This window comes from Oncorhynchus gorbuscha, linkage group LG17, assembly GCF_021184085.1.
Source record: "Oncorhynchus gorbuscha isolate QuinsamMale2020 ecotype Even-year linkage group LG17, OgorEven_v1.0, whole genome shotgun sequence".
Taxonomy (NCBI): domain Eukaryota; kingdom Metazoa; phylum Chordata; class Actinopteri; order Salmoniformes; family Salmonidae; genus Oncorhynchus; species Oncorhynchus gorbuscha.
The window spans coordinates 19,998,363-20,022,791 of record NC_060189.1 but is presented as its reverse complement, the minus strand read 5'-3'; the positions used below and the strand labels follow the sequence as shown (position 1 = coordinate 20,022,791).

Sequence of the window (24,429 nt, the reverse complement as noted above, 5' to 3'; positions counted from 1 at the left end):
CACGCACAACCACGTACCCCACACACACGCACAACCACGTACCCCACACACACGCACAACCACGTACCCCCCACACACGCACACCACACACCCCCCACACACACACACACACACACACACACACACACACACACACACACACACACACACACACACACACACACACACACACACACACACACACACACACACACACACACACACACACACACACACACACACACACACCTGCAGGGTGGGTTGGATGCCAGCCTTGATGTCTCTGTTCTGTTCCTCAGTGAGACAGCCCCGGCTGATGGCACTGCTGAAAGAGTATGTTCTTCCCCAACTGGATGAACGCTTGTGACCGTGACTTTTCAACACCTGCCGGAGGACAGGACCAGCCAGTCAGCACGTGAGTATGAAAGTGGTTGTGTTTCTCAATGACAATTTCTGATTTAATGTTAGTGCGTGTGTGTCCACTGACTTGTTGTGCTGTTTGTGTTTGTGTGTGTGTTTGTTTGTGTCATTGACATTACCGGTGTGTGTGTGTTGTCAGTCTCAGTGATGAGCAGCTGCTCAGGGTTCTCCTCCACCTCAGCCTGTCTGCTCTTCTCTGGCTCCGTCATGAAGCCTGGCTTCTCCTGCAGGATCCACTTCCTGTACACCTTGATCACCTTCCGGGTCGCTGACGTCTCACAGGAGGGCAACAGGAAGGCCTGGAGCAGGACGACACAGACAGTTATTAAACAGTATTATACATGAGAAAACAATGGCCAGATGTATTGGATAATGAATACATTTATCTTCAGGATCATGAGAGCAAGAAGGTGTTTGTTAAATGGCATAAAGCAGATGTGGTTGGACAAACGTTCCAATTCTTTATTTAATTTGCTCCAACTAAGATGATAGCGTTGATGTAGTGATAGTGTCTTTCCACTAGAGAGCAGTACAATGCAACTAATAACATAACATGGTCTCCTATTCAGCATCATGTTTAAAAGCTAGCAGAGTATGAGAGGAAATCAGCTTCACAACTAAAACTACCCTTGCATAAGAAAAGCACCGTTTATACTCTCATTGAATCACATGGAATCTCTTCGCCATCATCTCTCTGCGGGCTGTACCTGGTGAAAGACCTCGTTGACGAAGTTGATGTTGTCCCGTGTGGAGAGCAGGATGCCGTGCACCATGTCGTAGACGCTGCGGTGCTCCTCGTCGATGCTGCACAGGCTGGAGTCGCTGGGGCGCCGGTCAGACAGCGTGCTACTGTTAGAGTGGCTCTTCTCTGGCTCTGTAGGGCCGTGGGGCTCCTCACTACCACCACGGTCTTTATCCCTCTCCTTCTCCTGACTGCTACTGCCTGCAGTGACAGTCTGAACACACAGCACGGCCAGGGTTTGGACAGAGTACCAGTGAGAGGTCGAGAAGGTTTAGGGCTGGATTCCAGTATAAATTATATTAAGCAAAAATGATTCCAAACTTCTCCTTCGATTTGACCATTCAATATTTTCTGCATGGTGTCAAACTGAACCTGGGTGACAGGACAGCATACGACAGTGGACCTACCTGGATGAGTTTGGGGATGACCTCGTTCGTCCCGTTCTTGGCGCTGGGGGTGCTGATGTACTTCTTGTCCAGGAAGAAGGTGACCAGCCAGGTGATAAAGGCCACACGGGGAGCTAGGTACTGGTCCCTCGTACAGAACGTGCTCTCGTTGTTACGGGTCACTGGGACATACAGAGGCTTTGGTCTGTGGTGGGGGAGGTCTGGGGAAGAGGAGAGAGAGAAACAAAGAGAGAGACAGAAACACAGAGACAGACAGAGACAGAGATTCAGAGAAAGAGACAGAGAGACACAGAGCGAGCAAGAAGAAGATAAAGGGAGAGAGTTAAAGAGACAGAAAGTGGGTGGATAATTTCACAAGATTCAAATGCTCTGCTCTCTTTGGTTTCACTGTCAGCTAAGACTGGTCATCATACGAACATTTTTAATTCCGCCCTGAAAGTCATAGACCTGAATGTACCAGGATAATTACAGTGAACCAGTCTCATGGACCAGGTTATTGTGTCAAAGGATTTTAATTACTTTAATGCATCACGAAACCACTTTTAAACATGGCTTCAATACCTTTGAATTAACTGGCAATTAGCCCAAAAAATGGATGTAATTCATCATAAGACAAGAGAGTACATCATTACAACAGGGGAGATGGAGAAAAGCTTCAGGTTCATGACAAGACATCTAAATGGCCTAACTCAGGAATATATGTGTATTTACTGTAGTAATTAGCTTGTGGGTCAAGTTTTGGATTTGGTAAAGGCCTGATGCTGCAATTACACAACAGAACTGGTTCAACAGAGGAAGATGCTATTACACCCCCCTCCAAAGCGGTTTCTAAGGAGGGTAACTAATATACTATTTGCGACACGCAACAACAAAAAAATAGCAATATGTCAGAAAGAGAGTAAAGTTACACATGAAGTATCTCAACAGAAGTGCAAATGGTCCCATATTCACATGACAGTATAATAGCTCACGGTAAAGGGAAAACCCACACTCACCCAGACACTCACCCAGACACTCACCCGCCCACCCAGACATTCACCCGCCCACCCAGACACACACACCCACCCCCACACACCTACCTAAAAGTGGCTTGTAGAGGTTGGTGAGCTTGGTGAAGGAGGGGAAGAGGTGAGGAAGGTAGTACTTCTTGAACAGACTGAAGAGGAACCTGAAGCCGGTGTCCTGGTTGTCTTTGTTCCTCCACTCTAAACTAGACGCCTTTCAGACACAACGAGAGACTACTCAGCCAGACAAGAGTCCCAGACAAGCTCTATACTGGATCCCTTACTTTGTTTTACAGTAAAGAACTCATTTAATTGGATTGTGCATTTTGAAAGAATTGGACCAGGGCCACATTCGGATTCTGCCAGTGCCGTGTAGATAGGACTGTTTTGTAGCTGGAGCCTCACCTGGACAACCATGAACTTGAGCAGGGTTTGGAGGATGTAGCAGGTCTGGTCATCTGCCAGCTTCTCCCCTGGCACAGCTGGCACCAGTGGGGTGATCTCCTCAGGCACCACCTTGGCTGTTGTGGGAAAGAGAGAGAGTGAGAGGGAAAGAGAGAGCAAGAGGGAAAGAGAGAGCAAGAGAGAGAGAGGGAGGGAGGGAGAGCAAGAGGGAAAGAGAGAGCAAGAGAGAGAGAGGGAGGGAGGGAGAGCAAGAGGGAAAGAGAGAGCAAGAGAGAGAGAGGGAGGGAGGGAGAGCAAGAGGGAAAGAGAGAGCAAGAGAGAGAGAGGGAGGGAGGGAGAGCAAGAGGGAAAGAGAGAGCAAGAGAGAGAGAGGGAGGGAGGGAGGGAGAGCAAGAGGGAAAGAGAGAGCAAGAGAGAGAGAGGGAGGGAGGGAGAGCAAGAGGGAAAGAGAGAGCAAGAGTGAGAGAGGGAGGGAGGGAGGGAGGGAGAGCAAGAGGGAGAGAGAGCAAGAGAGGAGAGGAAGGGAGAGCAAGAGGAAAAGAGAGAGCAAGAGAGAGAGAGGGAGGGAGGGAGAGCAAGAGGGAAAGAGAGAGCAAGAGAGAGAGAGAGGGAGGGAAAGAGAGAGCAAGAGAGAGAGAGAGGGAGGGAAAGAGAGAGCAAGAGAGAGAGAGGGAGGGAGGGAGAGCAAGAGGGAAAGAGAGAGCAAGAGAGAGGGAGGGAGAGCAAGAGGGAAAGAGAGAGCAAGAGAGAGCAAGAGAGAGAGAGGGAGGGAGAGCAAGAGGGAAAGAGAGAGCAAGAGAGAGGGAGGGGAGAGCAAGAGGGAAAGAGAGAGCAAGAGAGAGCAAGAGAGAGGGAGGGGAGAGCAAGAGGGAAAGAGAGAGCAAGAGAGAGCAAGAGAGAGAGGGAGGGAGAGCAAGAGGGAAAGAGAGAGCAGAGAGAGGGGAGGGAGAGCAAGATGGAAAGAGAGAGCAAGAGAGAGAGAAGAGGGAGGGAGAGCAAGAGGGAAAGAGAGCAAGAGAGAGAGAGAGGGAGGGAGAGCAAGAGGGAAAGAGAGAGCAAGAGAGAGGGAGGGAGGGAGAGCAAGAGGAAAGAGAGAGCAAGAGAGAGAGAGAGAGGGAGAGCAAGAGGGAAAGAGAGAGCAAGAGAGAGAGAGAGAGAGAGGGAGGGAGAGCAAGAGGGAAAGAGAGAGCAAGAGAGAGAGAGAGAGGGAGGGAGAGCAAGAGGGAAAGAGAGCAAGAGAGAGAGAGAGGGAGGGAGAGCAAGAGGGAAAGAGAGAGCAAGAGAGAGAGAGGGAGGGAGGGAGAGCAAGAGGGAAAGAGAGAGCAAGAGAGAGAGAGAGAGGGAGAGCAAGAGGGAAAGAGAGAGCAAGAGAGAGAGAGAGAGGGAGAGCAAGAGGGAAAGAGAGAGCAAGAGAGAGAGAGAGAGAGAGGGAGGGAGAGCAAGAGGGAAAGAGAGAGCAAGAGAGAGAGAGGGAGGGAGGGAGAGCAAGAGGGAAAGAGAGAGCAAGAAGAGAGAGAGGGAGGGAGGGAGAGCAAGAGGGAGAGAGAGAGAGAGGGAGGGAGGGAGAGCAAGAGGGAAAGAGAGAGCAAGAGAGAGAGAGGGAGGGAGGGAGAGCAAGAGGGAAAGAGAGAGCAAGAGAGAGAGAGGGAGGGAGGGAGAGCAAGAGGGAAAGAGAGAGAAAGAGAGAGAGAGGGAGGGAGGGAGAGCAAGAGGGAAAGAGAGAGCAAGAGAGAGGAGAGGGAGGGAGGGAGGGAGGGAGGGAGGGAGGGAGGGAGGGAGGGAGGGAGGGAGGGAGGGAGGGAGGGAGGGAGAGCAAGAGGGAAAGAGAGAGCAAGAGAGAGAGAGAGAGGGAGGGAGAGCAAGTGGGAAAGAGAGAGCAAGAGAGAGAGAGAGAGAGAGAGAGAGAGCAAGAGAGAGAGGGAGGGAGAGCAAGAGAGAGAGAGGGAGGGAGAGCAAGAGGGAAAGAGAGAGCAAGAGAGAGGAAGGGAGAGCAAGAGGGAAAGAGAGAGCAAGAGAGAGAGAGCGAGAGAGAGGGAGACACACTGATGAACACTATATTACTAATAACAAAACAGTTCTAAACTTTCTGAGGAGTGAGGACAACCTTCATCTCACCCCAGCAGCCTACTTCATGAAACAATCAGTGTAATTCCCCAAGGACCCAGACAATTACAGTCAACAGTACCAGCTCAATTTGCACAACTTCCAGTTAGTACTGAAATAGGACTTGAAAACAAGCTGGGACACATTCAGCTGTAGCGGAAGCGGACCAGAATATGGAGGGGGGGGGGGGGGCACTAAGGAGGTTTGAGTGTTTGTGTGATGTTGAGGGGTCTCACCATCGGAAGGGTTGGAGAAAGGGTTGTAGATGATGGTATCCAGGGTGCAGGGTCCTCTGGTGGAGGGCACGGCAGGGAAGCCTGGCACCAGGCAGGCAAAGATGAGGAACTGTTCCTCTGCACAGTTATTCTGCAGAGCCTGCAGCCACAGCAGGAACAGACGAATTCCCTCACATCTGATCTGCAAGCAGGAGGACAGTGGACATGTTACTATACACAGAACAGGATCATGGTCCTGAAACATGGTGAAACCCCAAAATTGCCCTCGCTAGAAGCCTGTGTTTCAGACATAAGGAAGTGGATGGCTGCAAACTTTCTACTTTTAAACTCGGACAAAACAGAGATGATTGTTCAAAGATATCTTCTGTTGAATCTGACAATTAATCTTGATGGTTGTACAGTCGTCTCAAATAAAATTTAAGGACGTTGGCGTTACTCTGGACCCTGATCTCTCTTTTGACGAACATTTCAAGACTGTTTCAAGGACAGCTTTTTTCCATCTACGTAACATTGCAAAAATCAGAAACTTTCTGTCCAAAAATGATGCAGAAAAATTAATCCATGCTTTTGTTACTTCTAGGTTAGACTACTGCAATGCTCTACTTTCCGGCTACCCGGATAAAGCACTAAATATACTTCAGTTAGTGCTAAATACGGCTGCTAGAATCCTGACTAGAATCAAAAAATTTGATCATATTACTCCAGTGCTAGTCTCCCTACACTGGCTTCCTGTTAAGGCAAGGGCTGATTTCAATGTTTTACTGCTAACCTACAAAGCATTACATGGGCTTGCTCCTACCTATCTTTCTGATTTGGCCCTGCCGTACATACCTACACGTAATAACTTTGTGGGCTATACTCGGCTTTGTCTCAGGATAGTAAGTTGGTGGTTGAAGATAGTGGTGTGGGAGCTGTGCTTTGGCAAAGTGGGTGGGGTTATATCCTTCTTGTTTGGCCCTGTCCGGGGGTATCATCGGATGGGGCCACAGTGTCTCCTGACCCCTCCTGTCTCAGCCTCCAGTATTTATCCTGCAGTAGTTTGTGTCGGGGTCTAGGGTCAGTTTGTTATATCTGAAGTATTTCTCCTGTCTTATCCGGTGTCCTGTGTGAATTTAAGTATGCTCTCTCTAATTCTCTCTTTCTCTCGGAGGACCTGAGCCCTAAGACCATGCCTCAGGACTACCTGGCATGATGACTACTTGCTGTCCCCAGTCCACCTGGTCGTGCTGCTGCTCCAGTTTCAACTGTTCTGCCTGCGGCTATGGAATCCTGACCTGTTCACCGGACGTACTACCTGTCCCAGACCTGCTGTTTTCAACTCTCTAGAGGCAGCAGGAGTGGTAGAGATACTCTTAATGATCGGCTATGAAAAGCCAACTGACATTTACTCCTGAGGTGCTGACTTGCTGCACCCTCGACAACTACTGTGATTATTCTTATTTGACCATGCTGGTCATTTATGAACATTTGAACATCTCCACCCGGCACAGCCAGAAGAGGACTGGCCACCACTCATAGCCTGGTTGCTCTCTAGTTTTCTTCCTCGGTTTTGTCCTTTCTAGGGAGTTTTTCCTAGCCACCGTGCTTCTACACCTGCATTGCTTGCTGTTTGGGGTTTTAGGCTGGGTTTCTGTACAGCACTTTGAGATATCAGCTGATGTACGAAGGGCTATATAAATGAATGTGATTTGATTTGATCAGACTGCTCCGTGTCCTGCACAGTCATGTTGGCGAAAAATGTAAGGGTTTGTGTGAGAAAACTCACAACAATTCTTACCTTGAATGAGTTTCCAGTGTGCAAAAGCTTTTTCAGAATAGAACCTGAAATGGGAAGCGTGCGAGTTTGAACAACAGAACAATCCTGACACCACAGAACAGATATATCTTCCAGTGCTAGACATTGCTCTGCACATTGAACATATACATCGATGGGGCTTTAGTGGAGCGGGTCGAGAGATTAGAGTTCCTCTGTGTCCACGTCACTAAGGCTCTATCATGGTCCAGACACACACCAACTCAGACATGAAGAATGCACGACAACGCCTTCCCCCCCACCCTCCAGGACACTGAAAAGATTTGTCATGGGCCCTCAGATCCTCATAAAGTCCTACAGCTACAGCATTGAGAGCATCTTGACTGGCTACATCACCTCCTGGTATGGCAACTGCTTGGCATCCAACCGCAAGGCGCTACAGAGGGTGGTGAGTACGGCCCAGTGCGTCATTGCCATCCAGGACCTCTATACCAGCGCAGGGCTCTACGCTGACCTTTTTGTTTTTCAAGGAGCACGTGTGCGCATAAGTTGCACGCAAAGAAATTTAGGGGCTCAATTAAATATATTTCTTTGTAGCAATGGTGCACGGTCATGAATCTGCGCTCAGTGTACTCTCCATGGTATTCAGGGCCTGCTGTACAGTGAAATTGCAGCAATTATTGATTTTTTTCTTGGCGCACTGGTGTTCCGAATCAAAATGAGAGTTCGCACAGCAAAATATTTAGGCGCATATGCGAGTAAAATGGTCGCACTGTAGAGCCCCGAGGCTGTGTTAGAAGAAGGCCCACAAAAACGGTCAAAGATTCCAGCCACCCAAGCTATAGACTGTTCTCTCTGCTACAGCATGACAAGCAGTACCGATGCACCAAGTCTGGAACCAACAGAACCCTGAACAGCTTCTACCACCTCAATTACCTAGTACCCTGCACAACGACTCAGTACTGGTACTTCCTGTATATAGCCATGTTATTACCTAGTACCCTGCACAACGACTCAGTACTGGTACTTCCTGTATATAGCCATGTTATTACCTAGTACCCTGCACAACGACTCAGTACTGGTACTTCCTGTATATAGCCATGTTATTACCTAGTACCCTGCACAACGACTCAGTACTGGTACTTTCTGTATATAGCCATGTTATTACCTAGTACCCTGCACAATGACTCAGTACTGATACTTCCTGTATATAGCCATGTTATTACCTAGTACCCTGCACAATGACTCAGTACTGGTACTTCCTGTATATAGCCATTTTATTACCTAGTACCCTGCACAACGACTCAGTACTGATACTTTCTGTATATAGCCATGTTATTACCTAGTACCCTGCACAATGACTCAGTACTGATACTTTCTGTATATAGCCATGTTATTACCTAGTACCCTGCACAATGACTCAGTACTGATACTTCCTGTATATAGCCATGTTATTACCTAGTACCCTGCACAACAACTCAGTACTGATACTTCCTGTATGTAGCCATGTTATTACCTAGTACCCTGCACAACGACTCAGTACTGATACCCCCTCTATATAGCCATGTTATTACCTAGTACCCTGCACAATGACTCAGTACTGAAACTTTCTGTATATAGACAATTTATTACCTAGTACCCTGCACAATGACTCAGTACTGATACTTTCTGTATATAGCCATGTTATTACCTAGTACCCTGCACAAAACTCAGTGCTGGTGGTTCCTGTATATAGCCATGTTATTACCTAGTACCCTGCACAATGACTCAGTACTGATACTTCCTGTATATAGCCATGTTATTACCTAGTACCCTGCACAACAACTCAGTACTGATACTTTCTGTATATAGCCATGTTATTACCTAGTACCCTGCACAACAACTCAATACTGATACTTTCTGTATATAGCCATGTTATTACCTAGTACCCTGCACAACAACTCTAGTACTTACCCTGCACAACAACTCAATACTGATACTTCCTGTATATAGCCATGTTATTACCTAGTACCCTGCACAACAACTCAATACTGATACTTCCTGTATATAGCCATGTTATTACCTAGTACCCTGCACAATGACTCAGTACTGATACTTTCTGTATATAGCCATGTTATTACCTAGTACCCTGCACAACAACTCAATACTGATACTTCCTGTATATAGCCATGTTATTACCTAGTACCCTGCACAATGACTCAGTACTGATACTTTCTGTATATAGCCATGTTATTACCTAGTACCCTGCACAACAACTCAATACTGATACTTCCTGTATATAGCCATGTTATTACCTAGTACCCTGCACAACAACTCAATACTGATACTTCCTGTATATAGCCATGTTATTACCTAGTACCCTGCACAATGACTCAGTACTGATACTTTCTGTATATAGCCATGTTATTACCTAGTACCCTGCACAACAACTCAATACTGATACTTCCTGCATATTATTTTGACTCGTTATTGTTATTCCTCTTTCACTGTGTATGTATTCCTCGTGTCACTATTTCTATTATTTATTTATTTTAATCTTTAACTCTGCATTGTTGGTTAAGGACCCGTAAGTAAGCATTTCACTGATGGTCTACACCTGTTGTTTACGAAGCTGGTGACAAATACAATCAGATTTGAGCTACAGTTAACACAGAGAGAAGAAAGTCTGTCTGTTCCATCAATACATATTGACCTTGGGGGTGGTGATAAACCAGTCAGGGAGGAAAGGCTGCTCATTCCCCTGATGAAAATGAACATCAATTGCCTGGTGTGCATTTATGAAGCCAATCAGGTCTGTGGTAATCAAATGAGACAATACTCTGATTGCTAAATGCCTGGTTCGCCACTCATCAGGTTAAATCAATGACGCTCCCTGTGTTGGCTAAACGAAGAAAGAAAAAATTGCCAAGAGAATGGAAATGAGAGGGAAGGAAAGAGAGAGAGAGAGAGGAAGATGGATCGAGATCAATTTTCCACCAGGTAATGGTCTGTGTAAATGCTTGTTTCACTAGTGGAGGGATCACTGAAACCACTGGGGCCCGTCTTCCTGTCTTACTGGTTCTGAATGTAGGAGCTCCACAGCTCCCGGTCCTCCTCTGTAATTATAAGCATTGTCATCTACCCACTTTGGGCAGTAGGGTCAATAGTAGGCAGTTGTCTAGGTTAGAGGTGACTCCTTAAAGCTGGAATCTAGGTGAAACTGCCAGGTCCATTTGGAATATTTAAATCAAATCAAATGTTATTTTTCACATGCTTGGTAAACAGATGTAGACTAACAGTGAAATGCTTACATACGGGTCCTTCCCAACAATGCTGAGAGAGAGAAACTAGAGAAATAACAGAAAAGTAAAACATGTAATAATAAATACACAGTGAGTAATGATAACTCAGCTACATACACGGGGTACCAGTACTGAGTCTATGTGCAGGGGTACGTGGTAGGAAAAAGTGAATAGGCAACAGGATAAAATGCAGACTATCAGTCTTTTATCAGTCTTATGGCTTGGGGTAGAAGCTGTTCAGGGTCCTGTTGGTTCCGGACCTGGTGCATCGGTACCGCTTGCTGTGCGGCAGCAGAGAGAACAGTCTATGACTTGGGTGGCTGGAGTCTAACATTTTTTTCCTCAACAAAGAAGTTACTGCAAACAACGAATACATTGTTTTCCCTCAGACGTCATTGCACGCGCGATAGAACATCAGAATGCTTTTTTTGTGTGTTTTTTTACCACACTGCTCACCTTCGCTGAGTCAGGAAAACAAAAACACGAACAATGGCGCCTGGGGAAACCAGTGGTGCTGTTTCACCGTTCAAGCATTCTATTCAAACACATACACAACCCAGGAGACCATCCCACAGAATAGCATCAGCTGAATTATGATGTGTGCAGCAAGCAGCAGGGGACTTTCCTAAAAGGGTGAGGGAAGGAGAGACAGGTTTTAGCTAGTGATTTGTGGACCGGGGAGCAGGATGCGTGTTTGGGGACTACCGGGGGGGGGGGTGAGCCTGCATATTTGGAGTAATAAGCCCCAGGGGTGATTGACTGTCTCACCGCTTTAGCTGCGAAACGACTGACAAACAGAAGATTATAATTGAGGTTATTGCTGGTTGCGAGGATCCTCCTGCTCGCGAGGATGAAACCGAACAAAGCATAATTCAATTACCAATTTGCATTTCAAATTAGAATCTCATTTGCATTTTTCATTTACTTCTCCTTCCACTCCTAATTATTTTCTTCTTACACGAGCCGTTTAAGCGTGGTTGTGCTGATAATCAGTGCTTCCGTGGTTTATTTTGGTGGTTGTAGCAGCAGGAGGGGAGAGAACAGGCTTTTGACTACTGTACCCATGCAGAAGGCCTATTGAAGCCTACTATAGTACTGTAAGTAGAAACTTGGAAAGAGCTGATAAAGTGGTACATACCTATACTGTGGAACTGCCATCGGCTGTAGATTTTTTCTGGTAGAAGTTGCAGAATTTTCTGGAAAACATGAGAAATATAGTGTAACTATTGGCAACATCTCCAAACAGACTAATCACTTATGGCAAAACAGTCACAGAGACGGAGCAGAGAAACCGGATCACAAAGGGAGAAAGGAAAGTAAACATTTACTCAATAAGCTTTAAACAACTCAATGAGGTGCTACTTTGATCCAAAACTGTGACAATTGTGCTAAGGGACAATGATGCACACACACAAAACGCATGGCCTTGTTGACAATCTGCTCAGCCGTACATCCTAAAAGCAGGCCAGAAGTAGAGCAGGCCTGTCAGTCAGTCAGTCAGTAGTCACTTCTCGCCTCCTCCTCCTGTGTGCGTGTCTCTGGCCTGCTATAGGGAAGGCCCTGGTGACACGGGGACAACGCTGGAAATGTCATCACCTTGCCAACCATAGATTAACAACTCAATTAGAGCGTGCTGACCTTTCAGCAGGCTATCATTATTCCTCCACTGAGGGACAGGTTAACTGGGGGATGGATGGATGAGAGGAATGGGGGGAGAGAGGGATAAGAGATGACACCACTGTGGAATGCGCAGTGTGTGGCGAACCAGTCAGATAATGGCCAGTGCATTGTGGGTAATTGATGATCCACTTGGTTCACCACTCATTGCCCCTCATCATTGACCCAATAAGTCAAATACCATTTGCAATTTAGAGGTCTAAAGCCCAGTGCACGGTGCCCCTTTGAGAGAGAGCAACAGAAGAGAGAGGAGAGAAAGAAGAGAGCTGAGAGAAAAGAGAGACCTCTGAAGATGAAGTCCTCACCAGAAGTAGCAACACATGTGAGCTGAATTTGCAATGAGTCTTGAGAAAGGAAGAGTCCATACTTGCAGAGCATGTCTCCACAGCCGGAGAGAGCGAGACCAGAGCATGGTTCAGTGGCCAAGAGCAGAGCTGCCACACCACATTATGCTGCGACTTAGTGGCTTCCTCACATTTGTAGTACTACCCGCTCCTCTTTCTCCCTCTTCTCCTCCATTCTGTCTCTATCCCTCTGTATGTCTCCTCCACTCTCAGTCTCTATCCCTCTGTATGTCTCCTCCTCTCTCTGTAAATCACTCTTCTCCTCCACTCTCAGTCTCTTTCCCTCTGTATGTCTCCTCCTCTCTCTGTAAATCCCTCTCCTCCTCCACTCTCAGTCTCTATCCCTCTGTATGTCTCCTCCTCTCTCTGTAAATCCCTCTCCTCCTCTCTTTGTAAATCCCTCTCCTCCTCTCTCTGTAAATCCCTCTCCTCCTCTCTCTCTAAATCCCTCTCCTCCTCTCTCTGTAAATCCCTCTCCTCCTCCACTCTCAGCCTCTATCCCTCTGTATGTCTCCTCCTCTCTGTAAATCCCTCTCCTCCTCTATCCCTCTGTATGTCTCCCTCTCTCTGTAAATCCCTCTCCTCCTCCACTCTCAGCCTCTATCCCTCTGTATGTCTCCTCTCTCTGTAAATCCCTCTCCTCCTCCACTCTCAGTCTCTATCCCTCTGTATGTCTCCTCCTCTCTCTGTAAATCCCTCTCCTCCTCCACTCTCAGCCTCTATCCCTCTGCATGTCTCCTCCTCTCTCTGTAAATCCCTCTCCTCCTCCACTCTCAGTCTCTATCCCTCTGTATGTCTCCTCCTCTCTCTGTAAATCCCTCTCCTCCTCCACTCTCAGTCTCTATCCCTCTGTATGTCTCCTCCACTCTCAGCCTCTATCCCTCTGTATGTCTCCTCCACTCTCAGCCTCCATCTCTCTGTACCTATCCTCCATTCTCTGTAAATCCCTCTCCTCCTCCACTCTCAGCCTCTATCCCTCTGTATGTCTCCTCCACTCTGTATGTCTCCTCCGCTCTCTGTAAATCCCTCTCCTCCTCCACTCTCAGTCTCTTTCCCTCTGTATGTCTCCTCCTCTCTCTGTAAATCCCTCTCCTCCTCCACTCTCAGTCTCTATCCCTCTGTATGTCTCCTCCACTCTCAGCCTCTATCCCTCTGTATGTCTCCTCCACCCTCAGCCTCCATCTCTCTGTACCTATCCTCCATTCTCTGTAAATCCCTCTCCTCCTCCACTCTCAGCCTCTATCCCTCTGTATGTCTCCTCCACTCTGTATGTCTCCTCCGCTCTCTGTAAATCCCTCTCCTCCTCCACTCTCAGTCTCTTTCCCACTGTATGTCTCCTCCACTCTCTGTAAATCCCTCTCCTCCTCCACTCTCAGTCTCTTTCCCTCTGTATGTCTCCTCCTCTCTCTGTAAATCCCTCTCCTCATCCATTCTCAGTCTCTTTCCCTCTGTATGTCTCCTCCACTCTCTGTAAATCCCTCTCCTCCTCCACTCTCAGTCTCTATCCCTCTGTATGTCTCCTTCTCTCTCTGTATGTCTCCTCCTCTCTCTGTATGGCTCCTCCTCTCTCTGTATGGCTCCTCCTCTCTCTGTATGGCTCCTCCTCTCTCTGTATGTCTCCTCCTCTCTCTGTAAATCCCTCTCCGTGATAAAAACAGAAATGTGACAGACAGCAATCACTCCTGGTGCCTGCATGTGGGACTGTGTGTCTCTGTTTCCTGGTTGACTCCTCTCTGATTCCGAGCATGATGACACGTCCCCCTCTCTATTGCACCTATTGATGCAGGTTGTGTCACGCCTTGGTTATTGTATTTTGTGGTTTTGGTATATGTTTGGGTAGGCCAGGGTGTGACATGGGTTTATATGTTGTGTTTCGTATTGGGGTTTGTATTAATTGGGATTGTGTATGATTAGGGGTGTGTCTAGTTAGGCTTGGCTGCCTGAGGCGATTCTCAATTGGAGTCAGCTGCTTATCGTTGTCTCTGATTGGGAACCGTATTTAGGTAGCCTGAGTTCTCGTTGTATTTTGTGGATGTTTGTACCTGTCTCTGTGTAGTAGTCACCAGATAGGCTGTAATTAGTTTCACGTTCCGTTCTGTTGTTTTTTTGTATTTAGATTCAGTTATTTCATGTACCGCGATATATTTCATTAAAGTCATGAGTAACCTACACGCTGCATTTCGGTCTGACTCTCTTCATTCAACAGACGAACGACGTTACAGGTTGTAATTAAATCAAAAATCAAATCAAATGTATTTATATAGCCCTTTGTACATCAGCTGATATCACAAAGTGCTGTACAGAAACCCAGCCTAAAACCCCAAACAGCAAGCAATGCAGTTGTAGAAGCACCTTAGACATCCCCAGTTCCCAGCATGGACACACTCCTTGGAGCCGAGACTCCCCGCGGTGGTGGGAATGGCAGCTGCAACAATGGGACTATACTGGCTGATATGAAGCTTTATAAGACTGACAAAGGGGCTGTGCGGAGTTACACTACTCTAATCTGGAGCTTTACTCCAGGCATAAATATGGGGCCTTACGGAAGGACGCCTCCAACTCCAACCACATTTACAGTTGAAGTCGGAAGTTGACATACACTTCAGTTGGAATCATTAAAACTTCTTTGTTTTTCAAACACTCCACAAATTTCTTGTTATCAAACTATAGTTTTGGCAAGTCGGTTAGGACATCTACTTTGTGCATGACTTCCAACTTCAACTGTACATGATCCACACTTACACCATGCCCAAACCGTACGTCCTCGTACGTCCACAAATTGATTTTGTCCACCCACACCAAACGCGATCACAACACGCAGGTTGAAATATCAAAACAAACTCTGAACCAATTATATTAATTTGGGGACAGGTCGAAAAGCATTAAACATTTATGGCAATTTAGCTAGCTAGATTGCAGTTGCTAGCTATTTAGCTAGCTTGCGGTTGTTGGCTAATTTGTTCTGGGATATAAACGTTGAGTTGTTATTTTACCTGAAATGCACAAGGTCCTTTACACCGAAAATGAATCCACACATAAAAGAGTCAACCGAATCGTTTCTAGTCGTCTCTCCTCCTTACAGGCTTTTTCTTCTTTGGACTTTATATGGCGATTGGCATCTAACTTTCATAATAAGGTGTATTACCACAACTGACTGACCGACCCCAGTTCATCTTTCAATCACCCACGTGGGTATAACCAATGAGGAGATGGAACGTGGGTATCTGCTTCTATAAACCAATGAGGAGATGGGAGATGCAGGACTTTGCAGAACTGACTTCTATTTTAGCGCTTGGCAACGTAGACGCTCGTTGGCTCGCGCGGACAGTGTTGGGTGCAATGATTTAATAACATGTATGTGTAAATCTATTTTTGCGACCGGAGGGGTGTGTTCTGCATGTTAGGTTTCCAGCCACAGGGTGAACATGACACTTCTACCAGAGGTGGCCCACAAGGGCTTTCCAGCATTCACAGACACCCTTAGGAGAACATTGCAGACTATGTTTTTTGTCATTGTGCCACTGATTGAAGCTTAATTTGACACAACAATGAGAAAGTCTGGAGTTTCAATGAGAAAGAGAGAGAGAGAGAGCGAGCGAGAGAGAGATTTTTGTAGGGCAGTCAGTCACAGCGGAGTTTATGATTGAACGGCATTGCAGGCATTCGAACATAACAGCCCAGAGAGCACCTGCAGATGACTAGAGGACAAATCAAAGTTTACATAAGTATTCATTACAGCTGAAAAACATCCCCACAGCATGATTTTGCCACCAACATGCTTCACCGTAGGGATGATGCCAGGTTTCCTCCAGACATGATGCTTGGCATTCAGGCCAAAGAGTTGGTTTCATCAGAGCAGAGAATCTTGTTTAGTCTGGTCTAAGAGTCTTTAGGTGCCTTTTGGCAAACTCCAAGCGGGCTGTCGTGCACATTTACTGAGGAGTGACTTTCGCCTGGCCACTCTAACATAAAGGTCTGATTGGTGGAGTGCTGCATAGATGGTTGTCCTTCTAGAAGGTTCTCCCATCTCCACAGAGGAACTCTAGAGCCCTATCAGAGGAACTATCTTGGTTCTTGGTCACCTTCTCCTCCGATTACTCAGTTTGGCCGGGCGGCCAGCTCTGGAAATAGTCTTGGTGGTTCCAAACTTCTTCCATTTAAGAATGATGGAGGCCACTGTGTTCTTGGGGATCTTCAATGCTGCAGAAATTTGTTTGTACCCTTCCCCAGATCTGTGCCTCGACACAATCCTGTCTCGGAGCTCTACGGACAATTCCTTCAACCTCATGGCTTGGTTTTCACTCTGACATGCACTGTCAACTGTGGGATCTTATATAGACCGGTGTGTGTCTTTCCAACTCATGTCCAATCAATTGAATTTACCACAGGTGGACTCCAATCAAGTTGTAGAAACATCAAGGATGATCAATGGAAACAGGATGCACCTGAGCTCAATTTCGAGTCTCATAGCAAAGGGTCTGAATACTTAGGCAAATAAGGAATATCTGTTTGTTTAAAAAAAATATATATATATTATAAATTAGGAAACATTTCTAAAACCTGTTTTCACATTGTCATTATGGTGTATTGTGTGTAGATTGCTGAGGAGTTAATTTATTTAATCCATTTCAGAATAAAGCTGTAATTTATCAAAATGTGGAAAAAGTCTAGGGGTTTGAATATTTTCCCAAGGCACTGTAGCCTACAGCCTATCAAATAGTAGTCTGGATTTAGGCCAACTGGTTAGCCTAAGTAGCCAAATAAAGGATTTTTAAAAAAATAGTTTTTTATCTACATTCAGTCTTAAGAAGTTTATTAGACGTGCCATCGAGCACATACTGTATTATAGAGACGTTCAAGAAATATGTTAATAAATATGTTCTACTCTCTAACCAGTAGCTGGCAGCAACACAATACACTGCAGCTCCTCCTCAAGCAAATGATTACCAATCTGATCAGATTCACATAGGCCATTTCTCTTTACTCCAAGTTAAAGGCAAACTAAACTGAATTCACTGAACCTTACATTTCATAGAACATCTTAAAAATAATCCAGTGACTGTTGCCCAGCAGATACATTTGGACAAAAATAGCAACCTGTAAAATGCATGCCTAAACCTTCCTCTATACAGCAATGGATCACAGGAAAATGTAGGCCTCGTCTACACTGCCAACCTACATAGTAAGTAGAGTAGGCCTAAATTTATTGGAACGAATTGCAAAAAATCACTGAAGCTGGAGACTTATATCTCCCTCTCTAACTTTAAGCATTAGATGTCAGAGCAGCTTACCGACCACTATAACTGTATACAGCCAATCTGTAAATAGCACAACCAACTACCATTACAGAGACCGAGTAGAGGTACTGATGGGCACCAAGGGGGAGAGGAGGCCATTAGCCCAGAGACAGAGACCGAGTAGAGGTACTGATGGGCACCAAGGGGGAGAGGAGGCCATTAGCCCAGAGACAGAGACCGAGTAGAGGTACTGATGGGCACCAAGGGGGGAGAGGAGGCCATTAGCCCAGAGACAGAGACCGAGTAGAGGTACTGATGGGCACCAAGGGGGAGAGGAGGCCATTAGCCCAGAGACAGAGACCGAGTGGAGGTACTGATGGGCACCAAGGGGGAGAGGAGGCCATTAGCCCAGAGACAGAGACCGAGTAGAGGTACTGATGGGCACCAAGGGGGAGAGGAGGCCATTAGCCCAGAGACAGAGACCGAGTAGAGGTACTGATGGGCACCAAGGGGGAGAGGAGGCCATTAGCCCAGAGACAGAGACCGAGTAGAGGTACTGATGGGCACCAAGGGGAGAGGAGGCCATTAGCCCAGAGACAGAGACCGAGTAGAGGTACTGATGGGCACCAAGGGGGAGAGGAGGCCATTAGCCCAGAGACAGAGACCGAGTAGAGGTACTGATGGGCACCAAGGGGGAGAGGAGGCCATTAGCCCAGAGACAGAGACCGAGTAGAGGTACTGATGGGCACCAAGGGGAGAGGAGGCCATTAGCCCAGAGACAGAGACCGAGTAGAGGTACTGATGGGCACCAAGGGGGAGAGGAGGCCATTAGCCCAGAGACAGAGACCGAGTAGAGGTACTGATGGGCACCAAGGGGGAGAGGAGGCCATTAGCCCAGAGACAGAGACCGAGTAGAGGTACTGATGGGCACCAAGGGGGAGAGGAGGCCATTAGCCCAGAGACAGAGACCGAGTGGAGGTACTGATGGGCACCAAGGGGGAGAGGAGGCCATTAGCCCAGAGACAGAGACCGAGTAGAGGTACTGATGGGCACCAAGGGGAGAGGAGGCCATTAGCCCAGAGACAGAGACCGAGTAGAGGTACTGATGGGCACCAAGGGGGAGAGGAGGCCATTAGCCCAGAGACAGAGACCGAGTAGAGGTACTGATGGGCACCAAGGGGGAGAGGAGGCCATTAGCCCAGAGACAGAGACCGAGTAGAGGTACTGATGGGCACCAAGGGGAGAGGAGGCCATTAGCCCAGAGACAGAGACCGAGTAGAGGTACTGATGGGCACCAAGGGGGAGAGGAGGCCATTAGCCCAGAGACAGAGACCGAGTAGAGGTACTGATGGGCACCAAGGGGGAGAGGAGGCCATTAGCCCAGAGACAGAGACTGAGTAGAGGTACTGATGGGCACCAAGGGGGAGAGGAGGCCATTAGCCCAGAGACAGAGACTGAGTAGAGGTGCTGATGGGCACCAAGGGGGAGAGGAGGCCATTAGCCCAGAGACAGAGTAGAGATACTGATGGGCAGCCATGATACAGGTTGATATTCTTTTATTCATGACCTACTTGGACAATGTACATACCCAGTACTTTTAATGGTCTGGCTCTGAACGGAACAATTAAACTGTCATCAATCCCAGACAATCGTACTGTAAGACTAACCCAGTAAATAATGAGAGCTGTGTAAGCCAAGCACTGTCCTGTCCCCTCCCCTCCCCTGCATTCTGGACTGGGGCTTTCCCAGTATGGACAGCAGAGCAGACCTAAGCTCCGAGTGCTGAGTCGGGATGACAGATGGCTGGGTCAGAATCAGGTCGCAGCCAAGGGACTCAGACTGGGGCAGCAGACACACACAGTTCGCTCTAAAAATGTTCCCTGGTCACAGAACCACAGGTTCACAGCCAGTCCCATAACCTCTAACCTGGTCACATAACCACATTCAGTCTCATAACCTCTAATCTGGTCACATAACCTCTAACCTCCTCACAGAACCACAGCCAGTCCCATAACCCCTAGGACAGCCTAAACCCATTCCTGACTCAATCTCTCTCTGGAAAAAACTAGGGCCTGTAGGACATGCCTTGTTGATAGTGCTGTTAAGGCAGAGTAGCGCTTTATTATGGACAGACTTCTCTCCATCTTAGCTACTGTTTCATCAATATGTTTTGACCATGACAGTTTACAATCCAGGGTTATGGCAAGCAGTTCAGTCATCTCAGCTTGCTCAATTTCCTTATTATTTATTACAAGATTTAGGTGAGGTTTAGTGAATTATTTGTCCCAAATACAATGCTTTAAGTTTTTTGAAATATGTATATAAATAAATATTTAACTTATTCCTTGCCACCCATTCTGAAATTAACTGTAGCGCTTTGTTAAATGTTGCAGTCATTTCAGTTGCTGTAGTAGCTGACGTGTATAGTGTTGAGTCATCCGCATACATAGACACACTGACTCAAAGCGTTTCGGAGATTTTCATCTGTTACGAGCAAATGAGAGATTTTTTAAAACTTGTTTCATAAACTACATATGCTGACGTGGGCTATTTAAAATAACATTCTGGGATGCTTCATTGTTTTTATTGCTTTACTGGGAAGCTATGCACAGGTAGATATGCTCATGTTATTTATGTTAGTGCAAAGTGAGTTGCATACAGTGGAATTCCTACCAGGTCTCACCGCCTCAGTGCGAGCACCTTCACTCTGGTTCATAGGCACATGACTACTGCATACAATAACTGTGGGCATTCAACTACAGCAGCAAATGTGTAATTCATTGACAAATGTGTAGCCTGAAGACTGATGCTTATGTCCACAGGGCTAATATTATAAATTAAGGCTTCAAGTTCACATTCAAGTCAGGTGCTACACGCACAAAACCTATAGCAGATACAACTAGATTCAGCCGTGGGACAATTCCTTATTGCACTGTGGTCAGGAACATAATGACAAATCATTTGTAGACCGCAAATTGATAGTAGGAAGTCCAAACAGATATAATATTATAACTCTGACCTAAAACTTCTACATCTGGGTCTGGACCCGTTACGTGAACTACTGAAACGATCCATGCCAAATCTTTCTAGTTTGCTGCGGGGGAACAGGTTTTCTCGTGCCCTCTTCACGACAGGCTTGGTGTGTTTGGACCATTCTAGTTTGTTGTTGGTATGGACACTAAGGAACTTGAAGCTCTCAACCTGCTCCAATACAGCTCCGTCAATGAGAATGGGGACGTGCTCGGTCCTCCTTTTCCTGTAGTCCACAATCATCTCCTTAGTCTTGGTTACGCTGAGGGATAGGTTGTTATTCTGGCACCACACGGCCAGGTCTCTGACCTCCTCCTCCTGTTCCTTTTGTCCAGGTCGGAAAGGGCAGTGTGGAGTGCAATAGAGATTGCATCATCTATGGATCTGTTTGGGCGGTATGCAAATTGGAGTGGGTCTAGGGTTTCTGGGATAATGGTGTTGATGTGAGCCATTACCAGCCTTTCAAAGTACCTCATGGCTACGGACGTGAGTGCTGCGGGTCTGTAGTCATTTAGGCAGGTTGCCCTTGCGTTCTTGGGCACAGGGACTATGGTGGTCTGCTTGAAACATGTTGCCATTACAGACTCAATCAGGGACATGTTGAAAATGTCAGTGAAGACACCTGCCAGTTGGTCAGCACATGCCCGGAGCACACGTCCTGGTAATCCATCTGGCCCCGCAGCCTTGTGTATTTTGACCTGTTTAAAGGTCTTACACACGTCGGCTACGGAGAGCGTGATCACACAGTCGTCCGGAACAGCTGATGCTCTCATGCATGCCTCAGTGTTGCTTGCCTCGAAGCGAGCATAGAAGTGATTTAGCTCGTCTGGTAGGCTCGTGTCACTGGGCAGCTCGTGGCTGTGCTTCCCTTTGTAGTCTGTAATAATAATATAATAATATATATGCCATTTAGCAGACGCTTTTATCCAAAGCGACTTACAGTCATGAGTGCATACATTCTACGTATGGGTGGTCCCGGGGATCGAACCCACTACCCTGGCGTAACAAGCGCCATGCTCTACCAACTGAGCTACAGAAGGACCACATAATAGTTTGCAAGCCCTGCCACATAGGCCAAGCGTCGGAGCCGGTGTAGTATGATTCAATCTTAGCCCTGTATTGACGCTTTGCCTGTTTGATGGTTCGTCGCAGGGCATAGCAGGATTTATTTTAACTTCCGGTTTAGAGTCACACAACTTGAATGTGGCAGCTCTACCCTTTAGCTCAGTGCGAATGTTGCCTGTAATCCATAACACACAGAAGACACGTCAACCAGGCCCAGACATGGTTTGATGGAGAGGGAACCTGTAGCCTCGTTTCTCATCGTTCCTTGGAGACCCGAGACAATTGGAGCTGGTAGCTTTCTACTTTTAGTGAGGAACCTGAAGTCTTACAGGAATTAATTCCTAAAGTGGGATATTGAAGGCAGAGAGATTCTTTATTCTTAGCCCGTCTGTCAAACAGCATTAAAGTGTGTCACAAGCATGGTGTATTCAATAATGGCTTCGTCCCTGCAGCCATCCAGTCACACATAGCTCTGTGCTGTCTGGGGCTGCTGCTTATTTTACGATTGATTGATTAGCGTAACTCAAACTAATGATATGGATTTGCCACTGGAAATAAGGCAGCACATGATGTCATCATACAAATGTATACAAATTTAAGAATGTGAGTACAAAGACACCGCACAGAATCAACAACAGGCACATTCCCTCCCTTGAGAACAGAAGAAAACCAACTTGTGCACACCTTTTAAGTTTAGTTTATTAATTTGACCATTAAAAAAAAAAAAACAAGCACACAAAACTTCAAAAAGCCATACATGCACATGAATAAAATCATTGAGTATAACACACAATAAAGTCTGGGACTTATTTCTATTGTGTGGTCCTCTTGAGACAAGATGGCTAAACAGGATGGAACACAGTATGGCAGTGAAATAATCAAACTAAAACCAAGAAGAACATCTATCTCATCATTCCAGTTACATCATAGGGGTTATTCATATGGGCACAGAAGACATCAAACATATTTTTACTTTATGTTTAAAGCTGTCCAGAGAGGACGTTGTTTTTATAGGCAGAGGCAACTCATTCCATTCTGAGGCTCCAGTATACAAGAAAGTACCTTTCCCAGCATTACTCCTGAACCTGTATAAGCACACATCAGCAACACCTGATCTAACACGAGGAAAGTAATCACTTGGATATCTGGGTGCAGAACCATAAATACTCCTGTAAACCAAACCTAGTCTAATCTGGGACACCCTAGCCTCAAACAGGCAGCCAGTTTAGTTCCTGAAAGCAGCTCCTCCCTATGTGAGTATGCGGACTCACCTTCAATACTACCACGCTCAGCTTATTCTAGGCTATCTGGAGCTTCCGCTTCATCAGTTTAGATAAGTCCCCAAACCAGGAAGTACTAGCATAGTCAAAATGGCATTGAATGAAGGCAGTAGCTCACACTTTCATGGAGTCCTTATCAAGCAGCTTGGACTTTCTAGCCAAAAAGTTAGTCCTGTCATTAACCTTCCCTAGCACCTTATTGGCCATGCTCACACCTCCCAAGCTTCCATCAAGGATACATCCCAAGTAGCTAACAGAGGTTTTAGTAGTCAGCACCTCACCCCCTTAACTCCACTATGATTTCAGACGACCTACACAATTTAGGTCTGGATCCAAAAATAATTGCTTTAGTTTTCCATAAGTGCAGAAATAGCAAATGGCTTGGAGATAATAAGTTAATGTTAGTAAGTTTTGTGCTAAGTATGCTCTCCAACAGTTTTACTTTTGTGAGACACCAGAAGTGTAGAGTCATCCGCATAAAGAAAAAGACAGCAAGAACAGCAAGCATCTTTCATATCATTAATATACAATAACAACAGCCCAAGCACACCCCCCTGCAGAATGCCATTGGTTGTCACTCATTGGTTTTGCCTGAGACAGTGAACCATTAACCTCTACTACTTGCTCCCTTCCTGATAAATAGGACTTTACCCAGCCTAGAGGGATACTGCTTAACCCCAGTGCCTCCAGTTTGGAGATTAGGAGACCGTGGTAAACTGTATCAAAGGCCTTCTGTAGGTCAAGCAGTACCATTCCACACAGATTTCCCTCATCAATCTCTTCCCTGTTGAAGTCAGTCAAGTAAAGTCGACATGAATCAGTGGAGTATGTTTTTCTAAACCCTGACTGAAAATCATACATTAGACCCTGTTTGTTAACATATTCATGCATTTACTCATGTACAACTCTCTCCAGGATCTTTGGTGTCACACAGAGGATAGATACAGGCCTATAATTCCCAGGATCACACTTTATCACCTTCTTATACAGAGGTATAACTTTAGCTTGTTTCATGTCCCTGGGAAAGGTGCCTTGTTCAAGAGAGAGATTAACGATATGCGCAATACAAGGGCCAATTTGCTCAGCAGAATCTATAAGAAACCTTGTAGGAATATTATCCAGGCCTGTGGCTTTAGAGCATTTAAGCTCTGCCAGCATACTGACTATTTTGGCCGTTGCTGCCTTTGCAAAAGAAAAAGAGTTTGGCTGAACCCCTAACTCTACATAATACTTCTTGACTTGGTTGCTTCCATACAGACCAGAACTTGGGGGCAGCTTGCTAACCAGCTTGCTGGCAACAGAAGTAAAAAGAATAGTTGAATTAATTTGCAACCATCTCCCCCTTGATGTTCAGTCCAATACTGTTTGTTTGTTTTTGGTAGTACAACTACAGCATAGTTCCTTAAATGATTTCCAAAGCTTTTTAGGGTCATTTTTGTTCTCAATTATTTTCTCAGCAAAGTAAC

At 46.3% G+C, this 24,429-nt stretch overlaps 1 protein-coding gene across 4 annotated transcripts in view; it reads right to left on the bottom strand.

Annotated features, from left to right (window-relative positions):
* LOC124001930 (ral GTPase-activating protein subunit alpha-2-like) overlaps nt 1-24,429 on the bottom strand; it is a 193,369-nt gene that overhangs the window by 117,923 nt on the left and 51,017 nt on the right. For all 4 annotated transcript variants that reach the window (XM_046309095.1, XM_046309098.1, XM_046309097.1 and 1 more), the window contains exons 4-12: nt 11,469-11,526; nt 7,074-7,117; nt 5,297-5,477; nt 2,958-3,073; nt 2,628-2,766; nt 1,549-1,748; nt 1,107-1,355; nt 519-698; nt 229-363 (exon numbers count right to left, since the gene is read on the bottom strand). In XM_046309095.1, coding sequence (XP_046165051.1) covers nt 229-363; nt 519-698; nt 1,107-1,355; nt 1,549-1,748; nt 2,628-2,766; nt 2,958-3,073; nt 5,297-5,477; nt 7,074-7,117; nt 11,469-11,526 — 1,302 coding nt within the window. The remainder of the gene's footprint in view (nt 1-228; nt 364-518; nt 699-1,106; nt 1,356-1,548; nt 1,749-2,627; nt 2,767-2,957; nt 3,074-5,296; nt 5,478-7,073; nt 7,118-11,468; nt 11,527-24,429) is intronic.